Source organism: Schistosoma haematobium, chromosome 3 (assembly GCF_000699445.3).
Source record: "Schistosoma haematobium chromosome 3, whole genome shotgun sequence".
NCBI lineage: Eukaryota > Metazoa > Platyhelminthes > Trematoda > Strigeidida > Schistosomatidae > Schistosoma > Schistosoma haematobium.
The window spans coordinates 3,343,854-3,371,755 of record NC_067198.1 but is presented as its reverse complement, the minus strand read 5'-3'; the positions used below and the strand labels follow the sequence as shown (position 1 = coordinate 3,371,755).

At 38.6% G+C, this 27,902-nt stretch overlaps 3 protein-coding genes across 5 annotated transcripts in view; 1 reads left to right on the top strand and 2 right to left on the bottom strand.

The window, feature by feature from the left end:
- The window catches only part of XPO7_1 (Exportin 7), a 72,364-nt gene extending 45,226 nt beyond the window's left edge, over positions 1-27,138 (top strand). The window contains exons 14-19 of one of the 2 annotated variants that reach the window (XM_051212786.1): positions 19-330; positions 3,313-3,530; positions 7,023-7,161; positions 13,689-14,170; positions 22,081-22,208; positions 24,391-27,138. In XM_051212786.1, the coding sequence (XP_051068700.1) occupies positions 19-330; positions 3,313-3,530; positions 7,023-7,161; positions 13,689-14,170; positions 22,081-22,208; positions 24,391-24,559 (1,448 nt within the window). In that variant the 3' untranslated portion in view covers positions 24,560-27,138. Of the gene's footprint in view, positions 1-18; positions 331-3,312; positions 3,531-7,022; positions 7,162-13,688; positions 14,171-16,854; positions 16,983-22,080; positions 22,209-24,390 lie in introns of both variants that reach the window. The other variant, XM_051212787.1, reaches the window with a different exon arrangement.
- Positions 19,448-21,856, bottom strand: C1QBP_3 (Complement component 1 Q subcomponent-binding protein, mitochondrial; the record flags this gene model as incomplete). The annotated part of the gene is made up of 5 exons (XM_051218929.1): positions 19,448-19,594; positions 19,664-19,737; positions 21,287-21,510; positions 21,546-21,690; positions 21,727-21,856. The coding sequence occupies 5 exons, from the start codon at positions 21,854-21,856 to the stop codon at positions 19,448-19,450; spliced, it is 720 nt and encodes a 239-aa protein (XP_051068702.1).
- Positions 24,577-27,138, bottom strand: C1QBP_1 (Complement component 1 Q subcomponent-binding protein, mitochondrial). Of its 2 annotated transcripts, XM_051212784.1 has the most exons (5): positions 26,955-27,138; positions 26,774-26,918; positions 26,515-26,738; positions 24,890-24,963; positions 24,577-24,847 (listed from the first exon to the last, which is right to left on the bottom strand). In XM_051212784.1, exons 1-5 carry the CDS (start codon positions 27,082-27,084, stop codon positions 24,821-24,823), a joined length of 600 nt encoding a protein of 199 aa, XP_051068698.1. In that variant the 5' UTR covers positions 27,085-27,138; the 3' UTR covers positions 24,577-24,820. The 2 variants fall into 2 exon arrangements, with proteins under 2 accessions (XP_051068698.1, XP_051068699.1); XM_051212785.1 differs by having other exon boundaries at positions 24,577-24,820; positions 26,515-26,918; positions 26,955-27,110.
- Positions 27,139-27,902: the final 764 nt, after the last annotated feature.

Below are 27,902 nucleotides of genomic sequence, written 5' to 3'. Positions count from 1 at the left end.
TCACCAATTCTATATAAGATTCATCTAATTTCAATGAAAAATTAATGAAAATCTCAATTATTGGCTTAGCCCGAGATATACGTGGTATATTATATAGTTTAAATAATAAAGCATCATATCAAATGTTAATGAATTGGATTTATCCAAATGGTTTATTATTATTTAATCGTGTATTAGAACTTTGGCCATATGATTATACAATAACAATACCAATATTAAAAACAATTACAGAATTAATTAATAATCGTAATGGACGTTTATTATATGATATCACTATACCAACTGGTTATTTATTGTTTACATATGTTAGTAAACTTTTATGCAATTTTGGTATGTTATTTGTAATGATTTTCTTTTTTGTTTTTTTTTTGTTTATTTATTTATTATCAGTTTAGGTGTTGTGGAGATTGTTAACTTTTTGATTGAAATCATGAGTCAATTGAAGCTAGACCACCATGGAAAACCTGAAAGCACTGAACGGCGGTTTCGTCTTAGTATGAGACTCCTCAGCAGTGTGGATCCACGATTCCGCACCCACTGCGAGATTCGAACCCAGGACCTATCAGTCTCGCACGCGAGCGCTTAACCATTAGACTACTGTGTCGGCCGGCCGGCATTCAACGGTGTTAATGTCTAACCTTAACTAATCCACGAAATTGCGCGACCATCTTCTATTGTACTGAAGTAGACACCTGTTTCTACCTGACACGGATTAGCTCCACTGATCACCGCTTCTCAACAGAACTCCGAGAATTTTCTCACGAAGCTAGAGGATTGGTTGAGTTTAGACATTAACATTATTGGATGCCGACCGGCTCAGTGATCTGGTTGGTTAAGCGCCTGGCGCAAGACTGATAGGTCCTGGGTTCGAATCTCGTGGATGCGCACTGCTGAGGAGTTCCATATTAGGATGAAACGGCCGTCCGGTGCTTCCAGGTTTTCCATGATGGTCTAGCTTCAATTGACTCATGATTTCAATCAAAAAATATTTAATTATTGTTATGACTTTTCCTTTTCTTTTCAATTGTAATATGATTTTACACAACGATAAATGACAGCAGTGATAAGTACTAAATTCATTGTGTATTGTTTTGCTTGAATCTTCCCTTTGATGTTTAGGATTACAATTGATCAGTCTCTTGTTGGTATATGTACATCCTGTGTGTATTGCCTCGATATCGCCTCAATTCACAAGGATTATAAACAAAGATAAATGATGGCTAGCAATAGAATCCAGGATGCGCATTTGGTTCTATTTGGGACTTGTCTGATGGATATACATGCATTATAGAATTGATGTTCACTCTAGGACTGGAATCCACTACCGTCCATTTTTGCTTATAATACTTGTGAATTAAAGCAATTCGCATAAGATGCATATATATGCCAATAAAAAGACTGATCAATTGCAGTGCTAAATATCAATGGGAAGATTCAAATAAACAATACAAACTGAATTTAAACTTCACACTATTTCACAAGCTGGTGACTATCAGGACTCAGTAGCTAAGTGGATAATGCGATGGCGTTTGAAGCGAGTAGTTATGGGTTCGAGCCCCAAACTCAACATCAACTTTGGTATGCGTATGTATATCCATCCGAGACGAGAAGCGCGTCCTGGATTCCACTGTTAGCTACCATCCATCTTTGCTTATATCAGTTATAGGTGTGTGTTTTTTATATCTAGATTTTTATTTAGTCTTATCTTCAGAGTTGCCTTACCCTGTAAAAAGGTTTTAAAAAATATCCATGAATAAATGAGACTCTATCAGATGTTTGAGAACAACAGTGAAATGACCATGGGAACAAAAATTATTCAATGATTAATTAGTTTAAAATAAACTGTACATATATATATTAATCACAACTGTCTATTAAAGAGAGAATGAGTTACAACCATTCACATTATCATGATTTTATTTGGTTTTATATATGTAAATGTTACATAAATCATTATCGTTTAAAGTAACTTATTAGTTACTTGATTGTTTTATCAAGATACCGGACAATGTTAATGTAGTTGTCGATTCAAATCCCGTAGTGGTAGAGGTAGTGAGAGTATAAGGAGTAATCGGAAAGACTAGGGTTTGAAGATGTTATTCAAGGAGTATAATCTAGTGAAATAAATTTTAAAAGAGAAAAAAAGGGACGTGAAGGATTTGTGCGAACACAAAGAGTGGATGCACCTGCGCCATTGCAAACGATTTTGAGCCATGTCATTCAGGGTCTCTAACCATCGGTTGCTATCGTCTCGCAGATCCCAACTAGGTAGTCTACACCTACCAACATGACTCAGTCCACTTGTCAATGAATTCATGGATTTGTGTCATGTTTTGGTTTGGCGGCCCCTACCTTTCTTCCAACCTACCCTTATACCATTGAACATCACACCTCAGGGCAGTCGGTGGTGAGGCATATGTAACACATGTCCCATCCATCTCAACTGATGAAGCTTCACTACTTCATCAATTGATTTGTCATCCTTATCTAGTACCCGTTTCCTAACTACTGTGTTATTTACTCGATGGTCCCAGGATAAACGAGCAACGTTTCGAAGACACCTATGATCTAATACTAGTAACCTACGAATATCTTCTCTTACCGGTCATGTTTCACTGCCGTAAAGTACAACGGAATGAACTCCATTATCTACATAATTCTTTCTAAATACAGTAAACAGAGAAATGTCATAATTATTACCATTAGACGTTTATAAAGACTATTCATTTGAAGGATAATAAATATCATCAAATGAATAGTTAATTTGTTCTAATATAGGATTCTTGTACAATACAATGAAAATGTTATCTGTTGACTTCTGATTTCCGACAGTGTTCATCGATAAACACCACTGATGACAAATATCATATTTAGACTAAACCACAACTTGTTTAGATAAAATCACTCCTGCAGCAATTTGGAAGACTCTCTCGCATTGTACGAGCATTCTACGTACCTTATTAAATGGTTAATCTGGTTGTTAGAAGGAGTATCAGTCTCATGACTTCCGAAGGAACTCAGCTTTCATCATGAAGCGTCATAACTCTTCTAAATGAAGATCTGACTCCCAGGGTCAGATTTTAAATGGTTTGAATAATTTTCTCTGGTCAGCGTTTTTTTAGCGAGTTAGTTTTCTACGGGATAGAGTCGCTAACCTCATGCCTAACCCTCCCCCTTTATCCGGACTTGGGATGGGCAGTAACTCCCGGAGGGGCTCCAGGCTTCTAGACTTCATGTATTATCCAATTATTTTAAATTTAAAGTAAACTTTGTTTTGTTTTTTCTTTATTTTATTCTCAATTTTTATAAAAGGTCTTCAACTGCTCTCTAATCCATGTCAAATCCCAAAAAATTCATTATATCAAATTAAATTAAAACCAATTATGACATCATTGAATTTATTAAAAATATGTCTTTCTGGTAATTTGGTTAATTTTGGTGTATTCAGTATGTTTCATGATGATTCGTTGGAAAGAGTAATGGAAATGAGTATTCAATTATTATTATCATTAAGTAATACTGAATTACATGTAAGATTCTGTTATTGTTATGGTGTGTGTGTGTGCGTTTTTTTTCAATGTTTCAATATATCATGTTTCATGAGTAAATAGTTCATATTTAGATTAATTAACCCGGCTAGCTCAGTCGGTAGAACATGAGACTCTTAATCTCGTCCCCAAATGCCCTGGTATAGCCGAGAGTGAGGTGGGCCCGTCCTCCCTCTCGAACTGCTCTCACACGGCCACGCGTATACAGCCTCTGCTAGGGAAGTCCTACTCACTACCTTCTCGTGGCGGGGGTGTTGTTTACGAAAATGAGAGGACGAAAGGCGAATATACGGCGCTTTAACCGGATTCCAAACCAATGGTGCACATGGGCTCCAGTATCCTGCTGGAACAAATGGCGTATGAACCAATCGTTGGTCACCGGCTACCATAGGACTTCATCTCCTTACGATGCTCCATTGCCTTGTGGGTTAGACCTTTAAGTCAAAGGATCGGGGTGTGGCCCCCTAAGAAAACCATCCGCTTCGGTTTGTGCACCCGGAGAGTATCACAGCCCTCAGACATATCGAACGAGATTTGTGTGGCGCATATGTATTTGGTGCCTCCTTGTATCAATGTTTATGTGTTTAAATAAAATAAATAAGATTATTAATTATAATCTCTACTGGATATTATACATTCACTCAATTCTAATTTCATAAGTAAAACAACAAATAAGCTAATCAGTAAGACACCCTCTGTATAACTCTTTATGACTAATTATATTGAAACCATTGAACATTTTTTTCCCACTTTGTTTGATATATTTCGCTGCATATAGCCTCATCATTTTATCAGTCTCTTCGACAAACTTTAACTATTACTTACTTACTTACTTACTTATGCCTGTTACCCTCAACGGAGCATAGGTCGCCGACTAGTATTCCCCAACTCACTCTGTTCTGGGTCTTCCTTTCTAGTTCTATCCAATTCTTGTTCATGCTTCTCATATCTGTCTCTGTTTCTCGGTGTAATGTATTATTTGGTCTTTCTCTTGTCTTTTAACTTTAAGAATTCCATATGAGGGCTTGTCTTGTGACGCAGTTGGGTGCTTTCCTCAATGTGTATCCTATCCACTTCCAGCGCTTCTTCCTAATTTCTTCCTTCGCTGGGATCTGGTTTGTTCTCTCCCACAGTAGGTTGTTGCTGATAGTATCTGGCTAACGGATCCGAGGTATTTTGAGTAGACAACTGTTAATTAATAAACACTTGTGTCTTCTGGATGATGGCTTCCGTAGTTCTGCAGGTTTCCGTCCCATACAATAAAACTGTCTTGACATTTGTATTGGAAATTCTGACTTTGGTGTTGGTTGACAGTTGTTCTGAGTTCCAGATGTTCTTCAATCGTAGTATATGCTTGCTCTAACTATTAACTAAATCTTAATACCAAAGTTATTCTAGTCTAAAATTATTATTTCAAGCATATCTATGTAAAGCTAGTTTTTATTAGTATTTAGCTTCAAGTATTTCCACTTTTAGCTCTACATGATTGCTTTACTTACTTACGCGTGTTACCTCTGGTGGATCATGTGACTCCCTACAGGGTTCTCCTAACTACTCTGTCCCGGACTCTCCTTTCTAGTTGTTCCCGACTGCTATTCATTCTCTTGGTATTTGCCTCTAATTCACAGAGCAATATGTGTTATGGTTTGTCTCTTCTTTTATCTTGAGGATTCTAAGTTAGGACTTGTTTTGCGTCTCTTCTTTTTCTCTTTAGCTGAAAGTTGGTTTGTTCTCTCCCACAATAGGTTGTTCCTGATGATATTAGACCAACAGATATAGAATATCTTTTGTAGATATGATAAATTATTATAAATGTAGCTCACTAGATTTTATTTGTTTCATTAACATGTTAATTCCTGGATGATTTATCAGCGCGATAATATAATTATTTCAAAATAGTGAAATATTCATTTTTGTAGATTAAAAGTTCAGAGTTTTTTTCTCAATTGAAGTTTTGTCAGTCAGTCAGTCAGCTACAACGTAGGACCAGGCACATATATGCATCGGTCTAAGTTGTCATAATTAAAGTTTTGAGTAACTTGCAATTTATAAAAGTATCAGACAACTGTCCAATACTTATTGATATATGATTTCACGGTGAGACTCTAATTTATGGATGAGCTAATCAGATGCGTTTGAGGGATTTCAAGGTCACGGCGCCAATTTCAGTACCTGATGCTCACGTACGATCGGTTTACAGCAGATTTTAGAGAAGACTTGATAATTGAGCGACCTCAACAGATGGGACTACGAAGAAGTTCCTTTATTTGTGACTGCGGTAATAAAATGACTGCAGTACCGTGTTCAGACTATTGTGATGACATTGTGTTTCGATGTTCTTTATGTTGGAGAAAGAAGTCTGCTCGAACGGGTACTTTCTTCGCTCGATCACGATTGAGACTGAGGTAAATCATGATAATTGTCGCAAATCGGATAATAAAAGCACCAGTAACACTGGTTGCAGCATTTGCAGACGTTACTGAGACTTCAGCTGTCCGATGATATGATTATTGCCGGGATATATGTGCAAATAAAATGATACGTTTACACGAGTCTTACGGAGGAGTTGGGAATATTGTTGAAATAGATGAAACAGCAGTACGGAAGCGGAAATATAACAGAGGACGTAATATTAAGGAAGACTGTGTTAGTAGCACTTCTGTAAATATACCTCAGGTACTTGGAACTTATGATCGATCAACGCAAAAGGGACATTTTCAAAGGGTCAGAAACCGGCAAACAAGCACAATAATACCAATTATACAGGAATATTTGCAGCCGGGCACTACGATATATACAAATGATTGCAGAGTGTATAGATACCTACACAGACTTGGGTATGTGCATCATGTCGTAGTGCACAAGCGCCATTTTGTCGATTCTACAACCGGCGTTCACATTAATAATATTGAAATCATGTGGTCCAGACTAAAGGGGTTTTTAAGACCGTATCACAGCTTCAGAGGTCGACTATTATGGAGCCATATGAATGAGTTTCTATACCGTATGCACTATGATTTCAGAACCTTTGAACCTCTATCAAACCTTAATAAGTTTTTGAATCATGTAAAAGAAGAATATCCACTTGAATTTTTTTAGTTTTTTTCTATAATATTTTCATTTTATACTAAATGTCTTCTGATAATTGTCAAGGTGACTTAAGATTCGTTCAAAGGTCGTTCATAAATTAGAGTTTCACTCTTGTTTCATTTAGTTTGGTACTTTTCAGCTGGATATTTGAACTCATCTATTGTAAATAATTTATAGCCTAATAGTTATAGTAAAACAATTTTTACATGATACAAGTATACGGTTCATAATGAATAACTAAAATTCAACCTTGTATATCAACAACAGAATAATTACAAACCTTTACTAATCATAATATAAATACTTTGTTATATCATTATTTCATTCTTTTTTACATAATATATTGTTTTACTATTCCCTTTTTTTTTTCTTTTTCTTTTAAAGGATCATCCAAAATTAGCATTGTGTCATTTTGGATTATTGGAACATATGCTCAATGAACATATTATCTTTGTTGCTTCATTGGGTACACCAATTTTATTGCATTTTTTAGAAACTATAGCGAATAATATAATATCATTAGGTGGGTAAGCTATGTGTACTATGTTTCTCTTCTTAATTATTATTGATCTATATACAATGTATGTGATATTTAATATTGTATATTAAATATTGATACCATCAGTTTGTTCATGTTTTCCCACTTGTCTGTATTATGGGTTAAATGTAAGGTAGGTGTCTTTTGGTTGTATTCATTATGAAAAACATTGCAAAACAGCAAATAAAGAAGTACTCATGTCAAGTTTAAAGTTTTGGGCACTTGATGAGGTAGTAAATTCCTATCAATTAGTTTGGTTGGATTACCTTGAAATCATGAACCGATCTAAGTTAGACCACATTAGAAACTGGAAACACTGGACTGCCATTTTATCATATTATATGTGACTCCTCAACAGTGCACATCCACGATCCCACACATGGCAGTTGAATTCAGTATCTTCGGTCTCGATTGTGAACGCTTAACCTCTAGGCCACTTAGCCAGCATACAGCGATGTTAATGTTTAACTTCAATCAATCCACGATATTGCGCGACCATCTATTGTCTTCGGTGAGTAACTGCCTCAAATCTGACATAATTTGAACTCCACATGTCACTGCTTCTCACTAGAATTCCAATTCATAATTTCTATGAAATCCAATAATTTCCACAACCACATACTGATAATTATCATGAGTTCACTATTTACTAGCATCGGGGGAAATTTCTAGTTATGGTATGGATTGATTGAACTTAGACATTAACAACATTGTATGCTAGATCAGTTGTCTAGATATCGAACGTCCATGATCGATGTCGAAGGTGCTGGATTTGATCCCCTTTGATGGGGTGTTGTGGATGCCTACAGTTGAGAAGTCCCATATTAGAACGAAACGGTTAACTTTTGCTTAAAGTGGTGGTCCAACTTAGATCGGTTGGTGGTTTCAATGAAACTAAACCATCTCCACAACCCCATACTAATAATTGGGTTGGGTTGTTTTTTTTATCAACATCATCCTACATAACAATGGGAAGATACAAGTAAAACAACACCAAGTGAATTTAAAGCTCACCCGATTGCACAAGCAGGTATCTATCAGGACTCAGTAGGTAAGTGGATAACGCGATATCGTTTGAAGCGAACGGTACTGTGTTCGAGTCCCAGAGTGAACATCAACTTTGGGATGCAGGTACATCCAGCTGACGAGTCCCAAATAGGATGAAGTGACGCGCATCCTGGATTCTACTGCTAGTCATTATCCATCTTTGTTTATAATGCTTGTGAATTAAGGCAATATCGATGCAATACGCACATGATGCACATCTGCCAACAAGTGACTGATCAATTTCAGTCCTAAATAACATTGGGAAGATACAAGTAGAAACAATACAATGTGAATTTCAACTCATCACTTGATTTAATATTCATCTTTACTTGAAGTAAATCATCATAAATTCATTCAATTTATTAGCGAAATTCAAATTTATCTACTTAGATTTTAGTCAGTATTTGTGTGATAGACATGATGTCCATAATTCTTACATATCTAGAATACTTTAATAATAATAACATTTACTGAAGGCATTACATTAAGGGAAACACAATTTATTGTCAACATGATCATTTCAAAGCTATAGATATACATATTGGATCCTTACATAAAGTATACTTTGTATTGAAAACAATTAGTCGTGAATTATCTGCACTGCTGAGGAGTTCTATACTGTGATGAAATGGTCGTCCAATGCTTCCAGGTTTTCAATAGTGGTCTAGCTAAGATTAACTCGTGATTTAAACAGAAAATATTTGCTTATTCAGTGTTCCCATTTAAAACAATTAGTCCCTTGGATAAATTTCAATAATGCAATGAGAGGACGAAGTTTATTAGAATTATGTGATATTTTGCGCAATACATTTCGAACAATCTGATCACATATAATATACGTGTTAAGAACATTTATATATTTCACTGATTGAAATCATGAGTCAATTGAAGCTAGACCACCATGGAAAACCTGGAAGCATTAGACGGCCGTTTCGTCCTAGTATGGGACTCCTCAGTAGTGCGCATCCACGATCCCGCACCCCACGAGATTCGAACCCTGGACCTATCAGTCTCGCACCAGGCGCTTAACCAACTAGACCACTGAGCCGGGCGGCCGGCATCCTGCGGTGTTAATGTCTAACTTCAACTAATCCACGAAATTGAGCGACACATTCACCATTGTCATCAGTGAGTTACTACCTCACAATTGATCCGGTTGAACTCCACTGGTCACTGCTTGTCATTAGAACTCCAGAAGTATATATGAAAATTAGAAAGGTCAACTAGACAGGTTAAAGGTAAGCCATAACAAAGAAAACAAAATAATATTAAAGTACACAAATGCCCTCGTATGGCCGAGAGCATGGTGGGTTTGCCCTCCCTCTCGAAATGCTCTCACACGGCCACGCGTATACAGCCTCTGCTAGGGAAGTCCGACTCACTGCCTTCTCGTGACGGGGGTGTTGTTTACGAAAATGAGAGGACGAAAGGCGAATATACGGCGCTTTAACCGGATTCCAAACCAATGGTGCACATGGGCTCCAGTATCCTGCTGGAACAAATGGCGTATGAACCAATCGTTGGTCACCGGCTACCATAGGACTTCATCTCCTTACGATGCTCCATTGCCTTGTGGGTTAGACCTTTAAGTCAAAGGATCGGGGTGTGGCCTCCTTAGATAACCACCTACTTCGGTCTGGGCACCCGGGCAGTATCGCAGCCCACACGCAATTAATGAACTGAACTGTCTATGATCATGGGAACTAATTTTCTTGCTTCGATGAACATTCAAATAATTCAATTATTATTATTGCTATTATTATTATTACTATTATTATTATTATTATTATTATTATTATTATTATTATTATTATTATTATTATTATTATTATTTACTACGTCATTATTCACCCTCTTTTATTCCTACTCTGTCTATACTTATTTTTTTCGACTTATACTGCAGCTCGTCTATGGTGGAAATTCGACTGTATCTAAACGTTCTCGAGTCACTGTCCGGTTGAAAATTGTATGTTGCCACCGAATATGAGTACTGAAGCAGTTTTTCTGAAACCACGTGCACCATTCAAACTGGCTGCCTTCAACGTTCGCACATTTATGCAGGTCGGACAACAGATAGGGCTGGCTATGTCTTTAGAAAGTCTTAATATTGATGTTTGTTGTCTATCCGAGACCCGTATTCAAGACTCTGGTGAAGTACTACAAATTCGATCTCCATCTGTCGCTTCAAAAAGCTTGTTTTACGTGCGTTTATCCGGGGACCCTGTGGCATCTTCGTCTGGTTTTGCTGGCGTTGGTGTCGCACTAAGCACTAGAGCTGAGGCAGCACTAATCGATTGAATCCCCATTAAGAGTCGGTTATGTGCTGTTAGATTAGAAAATTCCATCAAAGTGAGGAGAAATCGGCGTGAGAAACGATGTCTCTTCGTCATCTCCGCCTATGCCCCGACAGATTGCAGCCCGGATGCAATCAAGGATGAGTTTTACCACCAGTTATCTGTCCTTCTCCAGAAAGTGCGTTCGACAGATATTGTAGTACTAGCCGGAGACTTGAGTGCTCAGGTCGTTTAGGTGGCCGATGGGGACTCGTTGGTCGCAGGACAGATAACGGGGACCGTCTACTGCAACTTTGCACAGACCACAACCTGTTTCTGGCTAGCACTAACTTTCGGCACAGTCATCGCCGATGTGCCACCTGGCGTCCTCCCTCTGCATTTCAAGCCTGGACTCAGATTGATCACATCGCGATCAGCTACCGCTGGCGTGGTTGTGTACAAGACTGCCGCTCATTTTGGAGTACCTATCTGGACTCTGACCATGCCTTGGTCTGCGCCAATATTACCTTACTTTTCAGTGGCCAACGAAGTGACCGCCACCAACGGATTGATGTTAGCAAGCTGGTTGCAACTCCTGTTGCAAGTAAGTATCGAATCGAGCTAGCTTCTAGGCTAGCTACCATTCCACCGAAAAGTATAGATGAGCGTTGGTTGCAATTGCATGACGCCATGAAAATGGCGGGTACAGTCAGTTGTGGGTTTGCGAAACGTCTCGCTTTTCAGTACTGGGTTTCTTCAGGTTCCTTACAACTCATTGAAGCCCGTCGGTCTACTCCGGGTGACCATGAGTTTGACCACAAACGAAGGATGTTACGTGAGGAAATTGGGCAAAGCTTGCGTAAGGACCGAGAAGCCTGGTGGTCGAAGCGTGCTAATGAGCTGGAAGCAGCAGCTGCATCTGGCAATTACCGGAAGCTCTTCCAACTCATCCGAGCCACTGGCAGCAAGAAGTGTGGTGTGAGTGAAACAATCTGCGAGGATGATGGGATGCCAATCACTAACATCCATCGACGTCTTGGATGATGGGCAGAATTTTTCGAAGGGCAGTTCAACTGGCCTGCTGCTCCAGCAGCACCGGTCAGACTGTCCCGCCCTACGTGGCCGGTGACGACTGATCCACCAAATGAGGCGGAAGTCCGCAAGGAACTCCAACTCTTGAAGCGTTACAAATCACCTGGCCCAGATGACTTACCTCCGGCTCTTTTTAAAGATGGCGGTGACTTTTTGACTAAGGGACTGAGGACGTTGTTTACAAAGGTTTGGGAACTAGAGAGTGTACCAACGTCATGGAATGAGTCGGTAGTTGTCCCTATCTTTAAAAGGGTTCACGTCGTTCCTGCAACAACTATCGGGGGATAAGTCTACTTCCGATTGCGTCCAAGCTATTGGCTTCCGTCATACTTCGTAGGTTGTTCAAAACCCGAGAAAGATTGACTCGCGAGGAGCAGGCTGGGTTTCGTTCTGGTCGAGGATGTATTGATCATATCTTCACCCTCCGCCAAATGTTAGAACACCGCCATACTTATCAAAGGCCAACAATCGTAGTGTTTCTTGACATCAGGGCTGCCTTCGATTCGTTGGACAGGACTGTTCTCTGGGATTGTCTATTGAAGAAGGGTGTGCCTGAGAAGTTTATTAACATCCTAAAAGCCCTATATAAAAACACCTCAGGCAGAGTGAGGGCATACAACCACCTCTCTCCATTGTTCCATTCGAGTAGTGGGGTTAGGCAGGGTTGCCCAATCTCACCATTCCTCTTCAACTTTGCCATCGATGACATTCTGGAAACAGCTCTGATGAATGTAAGTAATGGTGGTGTGGATCTGTTGCCTGGAGAAAGAATTCTCGACCTTGAGTATGCGGACGATATTGTCTTACTGTGCGATAATGCCCAAGGCATGCAATCCGCACTTAATCAGTTGGCAATCAGTGTCCGTAGGTATGGTATGTGCTTTGCACCTTCGAAGTGCAAAGTACTTCTACAAGACTGGCAGGATTCCAATCCTGTACTCACTCTGGATGGTGAGCAGATAGACGTAGTCGAGAAGTTCGTGTATCTGAGTAGCAGCATAAGTGCTGGTGGGGGTGTGAGTGATGATATTAATGCACAAATAATGAAAGGCAGAGCGGCTTATGCCAATCTGGGCCATCTTTGGTGCCTTCGTGATGTCAGTCTGGCCGTAAAAGGTCGGATTTAAAACGCGTCGGTGAGAGCAGTTTTGCTCTATGCTTGTGAAACCTGGTCTCCGAGTTGAGGACGTTAGACGACTCTCTGTGTTCGATCATCACTGTCTCCGAAGGATTGCTGACATTCAGTGGCAACATCATGTCAGTAATGCAGAGGTTCGGCATCGTGTGTTCGGGCACAGAGATGATAATTCAATTGGTGTCACCATCTTGAAACACCGACTTCGGTGGCTTGGACATGTTCTACGAATGTCGTCCCAGAGAATTCCACGTCGTGCATTATTTGCCGACTCTGGGACTGGTTGGAAGAAGCGGAGAGGTGGTCAGTGCATGACATGGTGTCGTTGTATGAAAGAAAGCTGCAAAGGACTGGCTTGTGTTGGTCCTTCACGGCTCCCTGGTTGGGGTCCAAGAGATGGTGCTACACAGTGGCTAGAGACGTTATCAGATATGGCTCAGAATAGAAGCCAGTATCGATCATGCTGTAACCTTCTTTTACTTTCTTCATAAAAAGTGGTTGTATCTTCCTTAACTGAAAGATTTCTTCTGATTGTACCCTTCTGTTCCCCTAGTATTACTATTATTATTACACTACCTTACACCAATCTCTTCGTTATTTTTTTTTAAATATTTTTTTTACGTTCCCCACTGTTTTCTCTTTCTTCTTCTTAAATTCTGATTGTTTTGTGTGGCGCATATATATTTGGTGTAATCCTGTACCAATATATATGTGTTCAAACAAATAAAACACAAAAACAAATGTGATTACCACTCTGGATAATAAATCAGTATTACCAGGGTGGGTTAAGGGTTAGAACAAATTGTTTGTTTTTTTTGGAACACATAAAGAGAGTTTCCATTTTCGTATAGCCAATGCTTCAATAAACCGTAGTATACGTCTTTGAAGACTTTTGTACAATACTACAATTGTTGACTTGATGTCAATCTTATAACCAGTCTTTGTATTATTTTTTTTTCTTCTAGATTCTGGTATCAGTGAAGTTTGTTGTGTATGTTTAGATTATTTTTCAACTCACCTATTTAAAATTGTCCAACGTGAACAACGTTCAAATCGTACAACTGATGGTAATAACTATAATAATAATTCATTATATCTAATTGATGTAAACAATTCGAATTTAGTGAATGGAGACAATCATAATAACAGTAATGATAATAATAATAATAATAATACTAGTCATTTATTCGTACCACATATAGTATTAGATCAAGGTGGTGCATCCAATCATGCTGTATGGTCTACACGTACTATATCAGCAAAATCAAATCTATTGAATTTATTAATGCCAACAACATCAAATTCACAAAATGTAGAAATGATTTCAGGTGTAAATCTACTTCGACGTATACTTATTACATTACTTAGTTCAGTAATACAAGAAGAATGTCGTTGTCAATGGTCTATGTCTAGACCATTATTACCTTTAATTTTATTAAATCAACAAGTATGTAATCGTTTATTGAATAATTTAATTCTTGATCTATTTTCTTCTATTTATTAATTGTTGTTGTGTATATTTTTTGTTTGTAACCAATAGATCTTTACAATTCCATTTTACAGATTGAAATCATGAATCAACTGAAACTAGACCATCATGGAAAACCTGGATCGTGAATGTGCACTGCTGAGGAGTCCCATACTAGGACGAAACAACCGTCCAGTGCTTCCAGGTTTTCCATGGTGGTCTAGCTTCAATTGACTGATGATTTCAATCAGTGAAATTTCTAAAATCTCCACAAACCCCTTCTGATAATAATCATCTGCTCACTAGTGACTGACTTCAAGAGATACTCCTGGAGTTCTAGTGAGAAGCCATTACCAGTGGAGTTCAACCCCTTCTGATAATTCCATTTTAGTGAATAAAGTTGAGACACATTATCCTTAGACTATATCATTCATGCTTGTACACAACTAAGGAGATGATATGTCTCTTAGATAGCGAAATAAATAAGTCTCATAGTTATTCGTCAATCGATATGATATTTTCAAATAGTGTTTAATTTAAAGTATATATAGTCAAATCTTACTTACTTACGCCTGTTACCCCCAATGGAGCATAGGCCGTCGACCAACATTCTCCAACCCACTCTGTCCTGGGCTTTCCTTTTCAGTTCTGTCCAATTTTTGTTTATTTTTCTCATGTCTTTCTCCATTTCTCGGCGAAATGTATTCATTGGTCATGTAGTCGAATCAATGAGGTGAAAAGAAAAGTTATGGTACAAATATCAAAATTTTTAAGAGATAATGTTAAGAGTGAAATAATGTTCGACTACTCTTGAACAATGATGAGACGCTTGTTTGCTTAGAATGAACAATGAAGGATTTTACTTTTTGTACGTTTTGCGTGTTTTAAACTAAATAACCATTGAGGAACTAATCTACCATGAGTTAACGTAACTCAAATCAAGAACGCATAATTCGCCTGATTAGATGTGACAGGCGGTGTTTGGAAAATGATACTGACACATGGTGTGTTATGCACTAACCCCCCCCCCAACTGGCTACTTGAGCGACAATATAATGGTGAACTAAAAAGTATATTGGGCTACCGAGTAAAATGCACAAATACTCATTTTTATCTATACCACTCTCACCCCTAGGAAATTGATCCATTTCTTAGCCAATAAATTGCACTTGTCCTCTAGTTCATTTCTGATTGGCACCAATTGACCTTCTCATTAGGCTACTTCTGATTGACTTACCATATCACGTGGATTAATCAACAATCCAGTAAATGCAAAAGATAGGAATATAAGACACATCAGGTACCTATCAGATTATCTAATACCCAGTCCTTATTTATTTGTTTGAACACGTAAGCATTGGTACAAGGGGGAACAAAATACATATGCACCACTCAATAACAATGAGACCAGTAACAGTTATCATTATTTTGTGTAAGGGCTAGGATACTACCCGGGTGCCCAGACCAAAGCAGGTGGTTTCCTTATGTGGCCACGCCCAGAGACTTTGACCGAAATGTATATTCCGTAAGACAGTGAAGCAACTTTACGAAATGCAGTCCTATGGTAGCTGGTGACCAACAGTAGGTTCATTTGTTCCCTCAATATCCTGGAGCCCGATGTGCACCAGTGGTTTGGAATCAGGGTTTCCCAACTCCCTAGGTAGACTCTCTTTGTTCACCAACCCGGTTAAAACACCGGACATTTGATTTTCGTCCTCTCGGCTTCGCGAACAACACTACTTCCACGAGGAGGCAATGAGTAGGACTCCCCTGTCACTGGTTATATATACGTGACCGTGTGAGAGCGTTTCGAGAGGAAGAGCGGAATCTCCACACTCTCGGCCGTACCAGGACATTTGGGAGCCACTACCCAATCCGAAGACATTGTCCACTTTCGCCTACGCAACAAGAACTTAAGGTTAGGTGTTTGAATTTTTGTGACCAATTAACATCAGCTATAATGGAACAATCCTAAAATCATATCCTAATTCCTAATATAATAAGTCATTTGGTGATTTTGCCATCTCCTGATTTGCCAAATCGGTTAACACCCCAAGTTCGTTTGGCTGTATACTCTGAACTTACCTTTAGAAGTTAAAAATACTGATTCTGCCATAATATTCAATAGTTTCATCCTACCTATTGTTGATGAAGTTCATTGTGTTATGTCTTAGAACGCTAACCCATATCACCTGCTAAAGTCACTAATCAGAATTCTAATTTTGTTTATTCCAGGTCTACTACATCTACTAAGGCCTAGTGTCTCAGAATTGCCTGATCAGCACTTCTGACTTTGATTCGACACAGCTAAACTCCTACTGATCTGTTGCTCGCACGTTTTTCTTTATGGCCCTGCCTTGAGTTAAAAAAGTCATCAGCCAGCTGCTATTATTATATTTCAAACATATATGGGTTTATATGCAAACATACTGGACTGCATCCTCATCGTAATGCGGAAAAACAAAATCATACACAATAGTGGCTGCGAATAGTCGATTAGCAATAAAATAGGAATCATAAGCAGTGTAATCACAGTTAACAAGTTAAACAGAAGCTTATCTCGTTCCCCTTTAACACATTGATAACACTTGTCTCATTTTATTATTTAGTACCACTTTATTTCAAATACCTCATACTATATCCCCCCCCATATTATTTTGTAGTACTATACGGAATTAAAAAATCGTGTAATTAAAGAACTACCAGAAGAAAAACAAGAGTCTGCAACCAAACTCTTTGGTAAATTAATGGAGGACGTTGAATGTAACTTGACTGTTAAGAATCGTGATACGTAAGTTTAGTGACAATATAAAAGTTTTACATTTGTCTTTCCAAATGAAATACTCCTTATTAGGTAACAAAACAGTCCCATTCGTTCATTTCGTGGATAGGCTCGCCATAGCACAGTTAATTGTTTCATTTCCAATTATTTAACCACTAAATATATGGCACAGTAAATAATGTTGTTATTGTATCCTTGATACAGAGTTTACAACAATATTTCGCCCTTGCCAGTCATCTGCAACGTAAAACTTGATACACATATACATCGGTTTAAGTTGCTACACCTAATTAGTACGGACACGTAAAATTATTAGAACAAGCATAAGTTGTAACAGTGTTAGTGATAATAGGAAAGATTAGGAATCGAAGATACGATTCAAGAAAATATAAATTAGTAGAATACAGAAAATTTATGAGGAACTCGAAAGCGTAAAATCTGGAGGAAGACAAAGAGTGGATTCACCTATACTATAACAAACGATTTTGAGCCATGTTATTCATTCAATAACTGGTTACGCGGAATTCAACCAGGTAGTGTACACCTTTTTAAATGACTTAGTCCAACTCCATATGACTTCACGAACTGACGCCATATCACAGTTTAGCGACCTGTAACTTTCTTCCAACCTGCTCCTCCATTAGTCACCATCGCGCGTCGAAGTAATCGCTTGATGGGCGTTGGTATTACATGTCTTAGCCGTCTCAGACATAAGGATTAATTACCTCGCTAATCGACCGAGGTTGCCACACCAAACAATGTCTCTCCTTATGTTCGAAGTTGATAATTACTAGGAATAGACAGTTATCCGAGCCTAATTGCAGCAGATGGTCACCCTTGTTTGTTGGCTGATCCGCAACACCATAAGATCTGTCTAAGTACCTTTCGTTTGCGTTTAGCTTACATACATGAGCATTAAAACCACCTGCCACTATCACTGTACCAGAGGTTTTTGAAGGATTGGATAACTCCCGATAAAATTCATTTTCAACTTTGTCTGAGCTAGTCAGTGGGAGCGTAAGCATAGACAACGGAAATGCGACGGTATGAGTCCACACATTTTAAAGTTTTTGCTGTCCAGTTTAGTATAGAAGCGCATGACCGACTATCTATTTTGATCAGCCTAACAATAGCTGTTATGTTTTTAAGATTAGTGCCACCCGTACCGCAGTAGAATCTCTAGATACTCGGAGGTTAAATCGTACAAGTTCGTCATACTGACTAGGTGAGGTCAAATGAATGACTACTTGGGTCCTGTTTGCGCGTTCCGAAGACAGCATACATCGATGGCGCGAGATTCTCGAGTCGTAGCTAAAGAAGCCAGTTGTCTTATCTGACACAAGGTTCGAAACGTAAAAGCTCCAACACGTAGTTTAGAGCTTGGTTCCAGAAAACCAAGAATAACATTTCGTGATCTTAAATCATCAGTACTGGTAGCGCGTGGTAATAAAGATGCGAGAAGGGTTAGTCGTGTGAATGAAATAATTATTAAGAGGTGAGTGTGAAGTTTGGTCGTCAATAAGATGGTCTCGTGTTTTGTTGGGTGTATGAGGGTGGTTGTCACTTCCCGGCTGCTCATACCGTGGAGAAACTTGTAAAGGTTAACCAGTGCTGATCATAGGGGCCTGCGAGCGTAGCCACCAACTTAAAAGCACAATTACTTGACCTATCAACTATTCATAGTGAAGATCAATTGCCACCCAAAGTGGCGACATATAACTTTTTCCCCCACATCCCAAATGCCGTTTCAAAACTTTTCGTGCTATCAAAGTTCGTTTTCATCGCTTGAGAATCCCGTGGTTTATTCATTAAAACCTTCCTATCTACTAGCTAAATATACACCATCGTTTTCTGACGAGTAAGCGTATTTTGGAACTGTCTGACTAATCTTCGAAGCTAATAGCTACTCTTTAGGCCTATTTGTATTACATATAAGTAACCATAATAACACTGAAAGGTCGGAGGTTTGAAATTCTTAACGATTCACTCTGGAACAAAATGTAATACAATAATAACACGGTTTCTATGATGACAAAATATGGGTTGGTCCCACCGGTTGAACTAGTTTAAAGTTTATGTGTTATCACAGATAAACTTTAAACTAGTTATCAGTGCTGAATTCATACACTTTTTATAGTAAAGATTAACAGTATATGCACGGTGTCAATCAACTCTATTAATTTTGATTTCAGGTTCACCCAAAATTTATCTACCTTCAAGCATAGTTTGGGCGACTTCCTCAAAAAACAAGTACAAAACCTGACGATACATTTAGTCAAGCGGAAGGCAACAACTATGAAACATATGTTTGTTTAGGTAGTGCTATAGCACAAGCAGGCGAACAATTGCTGAATGCATAGGAACTCAAGATAAACTATTTTGTACAATATTTTGTAATTATTTAAATAAAATTCTTCAGCGTCAAATGCAATTATTTGAACAATTGTAGCTACTTTGGTGCGATTTTTCTGAAATTAGTCTTTGCAATAGTTCTGGAATTCATCCAAAAACTTCAAATATAACTTGTGCTCTTCTGAAGTACAGAAGTTTTGCAATTCTTCTTGAAAGTCTGCGTCCAGTCCTCGTTCTACCAGCAATTGCATTGTATGATTATACATATCCTAAGATAAAAGAAAGGAGTCATTAGGCTAGTCAAAAGATGTTGAACAGTACTACTGAGAGTCACTTACGTCGTCAAATAAATCAGTATACACGAAATAGCCTGGGATGCGTTCAATTTCAACTGAATCCACGGAATAAGTAGCTGTAAAGGGAAGAAATGTATTAGACTATAGAGCGAAAGATTATTGTCAAGACGTTTACCTAGAGTTTTCAAAAACCACCTCTGTTCCACGTAGACAATCTATGGATACCGAAAGTCTGTCAGTCAGTCAGTAACAACGTAGAAATTCGTACGTACGTACATCAGTTCGAGTTGCCATACCACATTAGCACAGAGACACAGTTGTCGATTCAAATCCCGTAGTGGTAGAAGTAGTAAGATTATAAGCAGTAATCGGAAACATTAGGGTTTGGAAATGTTATTTAAAGAGTATAATCCAGTGAAATAAATTTGGGAAGAGAAAAAAGAGACAAGGAGGAATCAGAAGATTAAAATTTGGGAGAACACAAAGAGTGGATGCACCTGAGCCATTGCAAACGATTTTGAGCCATGTCATTCAGGGTCTCTAACCATCGGTTGCTATCATCTCGCGGTCCCCAACCAGTCATACGTAACACGTGTCCCAGCCATCTCAACTGATCAAGTTTCATCACTTCATCAATTGATTCACCACCCTTACCTAGTACCCGTTTCCTAACAACCGCGTTACTTACTCGATGGTCCCAGGATATACGAGCAATGTTTCGAAGACACCTATGATCGAATACTAGTAGCCTATGAATATCCTCTACTCTTACCGGCCATGTTTCACTGTCATAAAGTAGGATGGAACAAACTGCTGCGCAGTAAACACGTCCTTTGGTTGATAGACGGATATCCCGCCTACGCCATAAATGACGCAAGTTGGCAAAAGCTAGTCGAGCCTTCTGTATCCGTGCTGAGATTTCGTCACACACCAGACCACAAGGGCTGATGAGACCTCCAAGATAAGTGAAGCGGTCGGCACGCTCGACTACTTCACTCCCTATCATTAGTTCGAGTGTCGATGCAACCCAATCCTGAAGCAATATTCTGCATTTCGAGGGGAGAATCGCATCTCGAACATGCTTGCATTGTTACTTAGAGTTGTCAGAACTCCCTGATGGTCAGATCATACTAAAATGAGGAGGGTAACCTTGTTGTCAGTTTCTGACAAGCTCATTTACCCAGAAAGTCAGTCAGCTGTACCGGTGTGGTGTGGGTATGACGTGAACTCAGGAGGGTCAAGTACTTTGTTCTTTCAAATATCACTAGATGTAGACTAAAATAAGCTATTTCAAGTGTGCTGAGCGTTATGCATATAACTAGACAACTCATCTAAAACACAACCTTATGGACACTGGATTTCCCAAGTGTCTAACGAAATTAATAGCGAGATAAAGGTCCGACTACCTACAAAAACTGCTAGATACGTTTAAGCTGTTTTCTCAACATATTCACAGCTAACACAAGCTAGCTACCTTCTCTTATGAAGCTTATTACAGGCCCAGGTAAACGAAGATTCACGGACTAGATTACAGAACAGAATCTCACCTTGCAACCACTGCTGTTTAAACCGCTACACTAAGAAGTTTTTATGGCATAAACCTTGTAACTTGTTAGATTTTATACTAAAATTTACCAAACGCTGACTACACAAGAAAACACTTACGGAGATCATTCGACTCATCTTCAGAAAGTTGTTTTTCAGCGTCATGGCCCGGAAGACTGCAGTTGAAAACAAGACTTCGACCACTAGGTTTTGTGAGTTTAATACGCAAATCAGGATGAGCCTCCAAAGCAGTATCATCCTCACTCTTTTCCGTAGTACTCATTTCATCTTCAGAAATACTAGGAGTAACACTACCAGCCAAATTAATCTCCACGTCGACGAAACTAAATCTAATATATTTAAGATAAATATTGTTTACACTCCATCTTGATATTCTTTGCGTATAACGACTTCACATCCATTGGTTTTTACTACTTTAAACCCTTCAGGGGGATCGCAGAAGAAAGCATTTGCCTTTTCTTGTTTAATCTCATTGGTCAGAAACTGGTTGAGCTGACGGTCAACTAGACTACATTCGTATAGACAACCGAAAATCTTACCTTGAGATGAACAGAACCAAGTTGAAGTAGTAAGATGTTTAATAGTACTTGGTTTACTTAAGATCTGGATTCCTTTACTTGCAAACGTTAAACGAGCACCAAACAAAACACGAGAAACAAGTCTAGACATCTCACGCCGAAATTGGAAGCTTAACTAAGACCCTTAACCCCGATTCACTAAAACATTCTCACAGGTTCCACTTTTCAACATTCAATTATTTTCTTCAGTTTCTAGAGGAAAAAGGGCTTGGAAAGACTGCTTTTGTCCTGAATATAGAGTTCTCTCTGTTGATTCAAGTTTATTTTAAGTGTGTTTGCAGATGGATCTTCAACCACTTCAGTAATATTTTGTAGTACTATACGGAATTAAAAAATCGTGTAATTAAAGAACTACCAGAAGAAAAACAAGAGTCTGCAACCAAACTCTTTGGTAAATTAATGGAGGACGTTGAATGTAACTTGACTGTTAAGAATCGTGATACGTAAGTTTAGTGACAATATAAAAGTTTTACATTTGTCTTTCCAAATGAAATACTCCTTATTAGGTAACAAAACAGTCCCATTCGTTCATTTCGTGGATAGGCTCGCCATAGCACAGTTAATTGTTTCATTTCCAATTATTTAACCACTAAATATATGGCACAGTAAATAATGTTGTTATTGTATCCTTGATACAGAGTTTACAACAATATTTCGCCCTTGCCAGTCATCTGCAACGTAAAACTTGATACACATATACATCGGTTTAAGTTGCTACACCTAATTAGTACGGACACGTAAAATTATTAGAACAAGCATAAGTTGTAACAGTGTTAGTGATAATAGGAAAGATTAGGAATCGAAGATACGATTCAAGAAAATATAAATTAGTAGAATACAGAAAATTTATGAGGAACTCGAAAGCGTAAAATCTGGAGGAAGACAAAGAGTGGATTCACCTATACTATAACAAACGATTTTGAGCCATGTTATTCATTCAATAACTGGTTACGCGGAATTCAACCAGGTAGTGTACACCTTTTTAAATGACTTAGTCCAACTCCATATGACTTCACGAACTGACGCCATATCACAGTTTAGCGACCTGTAACTTTCTTCCAACCTGCTCCTCCATTAGTCACCATCGCGCGTCGAAGTAATCGCTTGATGGGCGTTGGTATTACATGTCTTAGCCGTCTCAGACATAAGGATTAATTACCTCACTAATCGACCGAGGTTGCCACACCAAACAATGTCTCTCCTTATGTTCGAAGTTGATAATTACTAGGAATAGACAGTTATCCGAGCCTAATTGCAGCAGATGGTCACCCTTGTTTGTTGGCTGATCCGCAACACCATAAGATCTGTCTAAGTACCTTTCGTTTGCGTTTAGCTTACATACATGAGCATTAAAACCACCTGCCACTATCACTGTACCAGAGGTTTTTGAAGGATTGGATAACTCCCGATAAAATTCATTTTCAACTTTGTCTGAGCTAGTCAGTGGGAGCGTAAGCATAGACAACGGAAATGCGACGGTATGAGTCCACACATTTTAAAGTTTTTGCTGTCCAGTTTAGTATAGAAGCGCATGACCGACTATCTATTTTGATCAGCCTAACAATAGCTGTTATGTTTTTAAGATTAGTGCCACCCGTACCGCAGTAGAATCTCTAGATACTCGGAGGTTAAATCGTACAAGTTCGTCATACTGACTAGGTGAGGTCAAATGAATGACTACTTGGGTCCTGTTTGCGCGTTCCGAAGACAGCATACATCGATGGCGCGAGATTCTCGAGTCGTAGCTAAAGAAGCCAGTTGTCTTATCTGACACAAGGTTCGAAACGTAAAAGCTCCAACACGTAGTTTAGAGCTTGGTTCCAGAAAACCAAGAATAACATTTCGTGATCTTAAATCATCAGTACTGGTAGCGCGTGGTAATAAAGATGCGAGAAGGGTTAGTCGTGTGAATGAAATAATTATTAAGAGGTGAGTGTGAAGTTTGGTCGTCAATAAGATGGTCTCGTGTTTTGTTGGGTGTATGAGGGTGGTTGTCACTTCCCGGCTGCTCATACCGTGGAGAAACTTGTAAAGGTTAACCAGTGCTGATCATAGGGGCCTGCGAGCGTAGCCACCAACTTAAAAGCACAATTACTTGACCTATCAACTATTCATAGTGAAGATCAATTGCCACCCAAAGTGGCGACATATAACTTTTTCCCCACATCCCAAATGCCGTTTCAAAACTTTTCGTGCTATCAAAGTTCGTTTTCATCGCTTGAGAATCCCGTGGTTTATTCATTAAAACCTTCCTATCTACTAGCTAAATATACACCATCGTTTTCTGACGAGTAAGCGTATTTTGGAACTGTCTGACTAATCTTCGAAGCTAATAGCTACTCTTTAGGCCTATTTGTATTACATATAAGTAACCATAATAACACTGAAAGGTCGGAGGTTTGAAATTCTTAACGATTCACTCTGGAACAAAATGTAATACAACAATAACACGGTTTCTATGATGACAAAATATGGGTTGGTCCCACCGGTTGAACTAGTTTAAAGTTTATGTGTTATCACAGATAAACTTTAAACTAGTTATCAGTGCTGAATTCATACACTTTTTATAGTAAAGATTAACAGTATATGCACGGTGTCAATCAACTCTATTAATTTTGATTTCAGGTTCACCCAAAATTTATCTACCTTCAAGCATAGTTTGGGCGACTTCCTCAAAAAAACAAGTACAAAACCTGACGATACATTTAGTCAAGCGGAAGGCAACAACTATGAAACATATGTTTGTTTAGGTAGTGCTATAGCACAAGCAGGCGAACAATTGCTGAATGCATAGGAACTCAAGATAAACTATTTTGTACAATATTTTGTAATTATTTAAATAAAATTCTTCAGCGTCAAATGCAATTATTTGAACAATTGTAGCTACTTTGGTGCGATTTTTCTGAAATTAGTCTTTGCAATAGTTCTGGAATTCATCCAAAAACTTCAAATATAACTTGTGCTCTTCTGAAGTACAGAAGTTTTGCAATTCTTCTTGAAAGTCTGCGTCCAGTCCTCGTTCTACCAGCAATTGCATTGTATGATTATACATATCCTAAGATAAAAGAAAGGAGTCATTAGGCTAGTCAAAAGATGTTGAACAGTACTACTGAGAGTCACTTACGTCGTCAAATAAATCAGTATACACGAAATAGCCTGGGATGCGTTCAATTTCAACTGAATCCACGGAATAAGTAGCTGTAAAGGGAAGAAATGTATTAGACTATAGAGCGAAAGATTATTGTCAAGACGTTTACCTAGAGTTTTCAAAAACCACCTCTGTTCCACGTAGACAATCTATGGATACCGAAAGTCTGTCAGTCAGTCAGTAACAACGTAGAAATTCGTACGTACGTACATCAGTTCGAGTTGCCATACCACATTAGCACAGAGACACAGTTGTCGATTCAAATCCCGTAGTGGTAGAAGTAGTAAGATTATAAGCAGTAATCGGAAACATTAGGGTTTGGAAATGTTATTTAAAGAGTATAATCCAGTGAAATAAATTTGGGAAGAGAAAAAAGAGACAAGGAGGAATCAGAAGATTAAAATTTGGGAGAACACAAAGAGTGGATGCACCTGAGCCATTGCAAACGATTTTGAGCCATGTCATTCAGGGTCTCTAACCATCGGTTGCTATCATCTCGCGGTCCCCAACCAGTCATACGTAACACGTGTCCCAGCCATCTCAACTGATCAAGTTTCATCACTTCATCAATTGATTCACCACCCTTACCTAGTACCCGTTTCCTAACAACCGCGTTACTTACTCGATGGTCCCAGGATATACGAGCAATGTTTCGAAGACACCTATGATCGAATACTAGTAGCCTATGAATATCCTCTACTCTTACCGGCCATGTTTCACTGTCATAAAGTAGGATGGAACAAACTGCTGCGCAGTAAACACGTCCTTTGGTTGATAGACGGATATCCCGCCTACGCCATAAATGACGCAAGTTGGCAAAAGCTAGTCGAGCCTTCTGTATCCGTGCTGAGATTTCGTCACACACCAGACCACAAGGGCTGATGAGACCTCCAAGATAAGTGAAGCGGTCGGCACGCTCGACTACTTCACTCCCTATCATTAGTTCGAGTGTCGATGCAACCCAATCCTGAAGCAATATTCTGCATTTCGAGGGGGAGAATCGCATCTCGAACATGCTTGCATTGTTACTTAGAGTTGTCAGAACTCCCTGATGGTCAGATCATACTAAAATGAGGAGGGTAACCTTGTTGTCAGTTTCTGACAAGCTCATTTACCCAGAAAGTCAGTCAGCTGTACCGGTGTGGTGTGGGTATGACGTGAACTCAGGAGGGGTCAAGTACTTTGTTCTTTCAAATATCACTAGATGTAGACTAAAATAAGCTATTTCAAGTGTGCTGAGCGTTATGCATATAACTAGACAACTCATCTAAAACACAACCTTATGGACACTGGATTTCCCAAGTGTCTAACGAAATTAATAGCGAGATAAAGGTCCGACTACCTACAAAAACTGCTAGATACGTTTAAGCTGTTTTCTCAACATATTCACAGCTAACACAAGCTAGCTACCTTCTCTTATGAAGCTTATTACAGGCCCAGGTAAACGAAGATTCACGGACTAGATTACAGAACAGAATCTCACCTTGCAACCACTGCTGTTTAAACCGCTACACTAAGAAGTTTTTATGGCATAAACCTTGTAACTTGTTAGATTTTATACTAAAATTTACCAAACGCTGACTACACAAGAAAACACTTACGGAGATCATTCGACTCATCTTCAGAAAGTTGTTTTTCAGCGTCATGGCCCGGAAGACTGCAGTTGAAAACAAGACTTCGACCACTAGGTTTTGTGAGTTTAATACGCAAATCAGGATGAGCCTCCAAAGCAGTATCATCCTCACTCTTTTCCGTAGTACTCATTTCATCTTCAGAAATACTAGGAGTAACACTACCAGCCAAATTAATCTCCACGTCGACGAAACTAAATCTAATATATTTAAGATAAATATTGTTTACACTCCATCTTGATATTCTTTGCGTATAACGACTTCACATCCATTGGTTTTTACTACTTTAAACCCTTCAGGGGGATCGCAGAAGAAAGCATTTGCCTTTTCTTGTTTAATCTCATTGGTCAGAAACTGGTTGAGCTGACGGTCAACTAGACTACATTCGTATAGACAACCGAAAATCTTACCTTGAGATGAACAGAACCAAGTTGAAGTAGTAAGATGTTTAATAGTACTTGGTTTACTTAAGATCTGGATTCCTTTACTTGCAAACGTTAAACGAGCACCAAACAAAACACGAGAAACAAGTCTAGACATCTCACGCCGAAATTGGAAGCTTAACTAAGACCCTTAACCCCGATTCACTAAAACATTCTCACAGGTTCCACTTTTCAACATTCAATTATTTTCTTCAGTTTCTAGAGGAAAAAGGGCTTGGAAAGACTGCTTTTGTCCTGAATATAGAGTTCTCTCTGTTGATTCAAGTTTCTTTCAAGTGTGTTTGCAGATGGATCTTCAACCACTTCAGTAATATTTTGTAGTACTATACGGAATTAAAAAATCGTGTAATTAAAGAACTACCAGAAGAAAAACAAGAGTCTGCAACCAAACTCTTTGGTAAATTAATGGAGGACGTTGAATGTAACTTGACTGTTAAGAATCGTGATACGTAAGTTTAGTGACAATATAAAAGTTTTACATTTGTCTTTCCAAATGAAATACTCCTTATTAGGTAACAAAACAGTCCCATTCGTTCATTTCGTGGATAGGCTCGCCATAGCACAGTTAATTGTTTCATTTCCAATTATTTAACCACTAAATATATGGCACAGTAAATAATGTTGTTATTGTATCCTTGATACAGAGTTTACAACAATATTTCGCCCTTGCCAGTCATCTGCAACGTAAAACTTGATACACATATACATCGGTTTAAGTTGCTACACCTAATTAGTACGGACACGTAAAATTATTAGAACAAGCATAAGTTGTAACAGTGTTAGTGATAATAGGAAAGATTAGGAATCGAAGATACGATTCAAGAAAATATAAATTAGTAGAATACAGAAAATTTATGAGGAACTCGAAAGCGTAAAATCTGGAGGAAGACAAAGAGTGGATTCACCTATACTATA

Excerpts from the sequence above, each read along its gene's own strand:
- C1QBP_1 (XM_051212784.1), bottom strand. The coding sequence starts at position 27,084 with ATGTCTAGACTTGTTTCTCGTGTTTTGTTTGGTGCTCGTTTAACGTTT. Across the intron at positions 26,919-26,954 it reads TTGGTTCTGTTCATCTCAAG|TTGACCGTCAGCTCAACCAG; the intron begins GTAAGATTTTCG and ends AATGTAGTCTAG. Across the intron at positions 24,964-26,514 it reads AGATGAGTCGAATGATCTCC|CTACTTATTCCGTGGATTCA; the intron begins GTAAGTGTTTTC and ends TTCCCTTTACAG.